Genomic DNA, 1,776 nt, shown 5'->3' on the forward strand with positions numbered 1-1,776 from the left:
TATCACTCAAAAGAAACACTAGTACTTGTGTTAGAGGAAGGCCAAGTTTTTCACAACCAGATCGTTTTGTCCGCAAAAATACACAGCGAGCTATTGCTGGTCGACTGTAAGAAATCTCCACACAGTTTCGAACAAGACAGTGCGAGTACCTTAGAGCCTGCAGCTGAAAGGTTTGGGAGCTTATTATTTGACGTTGACTCTGTGGAAAAGGGGACAACGCCACTCAAATTGTGAGTGGTGATAAAAAGAGTGAGATGTAATTCAGAGGACCGTAAGCCATTGTTCCTTTGTTCCTTCGTCGCTATGTTCACAGTCATTTCATAATGTCATACTTGGCTGGTCACTGCACCACTTCACATGCAATATAAAGTGGCGACTGCGTCGAGGGGGACGTTACAAGGAGAAGACGAATTGTGGTGATTCTCCAACACCAAATCGCAATATGTAGTAGCAATTGACTTGACCACGCCCATTAGATCCCCCTACTTAACCTCTGAACAAATCTGCGGCTTAACGCAGCGTTGCAAAACACATTTAATTTGCAGGAGTAAAAGACATACAGACATAAATTAATATGACACTATGGTAATGACGAGGTCAAATGTTCTAAAGAAGGTAAAACATGTTGCACTTTGTAGAAGCACGTGATCAGATAGATACATGACATATAAAATCTTTTAAAATTCTATGGCGTGCGCAAGCTTTTTGTCTCATACCAAGTAGTATGAGTATTGTAGATAGCATAGCACAATCATAAAAATTAGCTATGATACCCTCAAGTAAAGCGCCATCACAGCTACTGGATGAAACTGTACAGATACATCTTCTGCGCATTTAGTACACGCAAGGTCCCATCGCATATCGTATCGTCAAAGTTGTTGACATGACACTTCCGTAAAGGCTCTTTGTCTGGTTGTGTGCTGTCTATACCACTGATATGCTTAGGTCTCATCTGATGGGACATCTATTTCATTCAATCGGATCAATTAGAAGACATTACTGCCAGATCATTTCCTTATGTACGCAAAATCACGGGATTGTAACGGGGGCTTTTTCATACAATCAACAAGCTTACAATAGCAGACATGACCCGGGTAATGAGACTTGTCTTGCGAGCTCTATAAAAGTCATTGGACTTTATGATGATGTCATCATTCCGGAATTTGCTTCGTCTAACAAGCCTTGATCTCATTTGCAATGAATTTTAAGCTCGTAGCCTTCGTCGCAACATGTGTTTGTCAGGCCTCCGCTATTAAAAGACATGAGGTGTCTAAATGGTATTCCTGCCCTTTATTCTCTAATATTGATGGTATGGATCACGAGACAGCAGCAATGACAGCACAGTGTGGCAAATTCTCGGCACCTCTGTGCTACTCTGATGTCTGTACAGCGCCAAGGACTGTGAACCAGACTATTGAAATTTTTGTCAAACGAATTCCTGCCATTAATCCCGAGACTGCTATCAATATATGGATTATGGGGAGGAATTCCCAAACTAGTAAGTAGCTTTCATAAATGAATGGCTACCATCATTGATAAATCATTGACACACTGTATATACGTAGAGGAAATGACTGCGTCCATGCTACATTTCGATCATAACATATCTGCAAACTTCTATTTGATGGATCCTCGTGGAAGCGGAAAGAGTACAATTTTAGATTGTGGGGTGTCAACACGCGATCCAAATTTCGAATATTCCATGGACCCTGCCCAAATTGAGTCATGTGCTATAGATCTAGAATCCAAGTTTGGAGATCTCGCGGCATTTTCGCC

The 1,776-nt window shown here is 41.4% G+C and overlaps 1 protein-coding gene across 1 annotated transcript in view; it reads left to right on the plus strand.

Annotated features, from left to right (window-relative positions):
* Positions 1-1,311: 1,311 nt before the first annotated feature.
* The window catches only part of PHALS_04310 (uncharacterized protein), a gene marked incomplete at both ends in the record, with an annotated part of 532 nt that continues 67 nt past the window's right edge, over positions 1,312-1,776 (plus strand). Inside the window, 2 exons of the mRNA XM_024718402.1 lie at positions 1,312-1,498; positions 1,566-1,776. The exon at positions 1,566-1,776 is cut by the window's right edge and continues 67 nt beyond it. Of these exons, the coding sequence (XP_024583804.1) occupies positions 1,312-1,498; positions 1,566-1,776 (398 nt within the window). The remainder of the gene's footprint in view (positions 1,499-1,565) is intronic.

This window comes from Plasmopara halstedii (assembly GCF_900000015.1).
Source record: "Plasmopara halstedii genome assembly, contig: Scaffold_2592, whole genome shotgun sequence".
In the NCBI taxonomy this organism is placed as follows: domain Eukaryota; phylum Oomycota; class Peronosporomycetes; order Peronosporales; family Peronosporaceae; genus Plasmopara; species Plasmopara halstedii.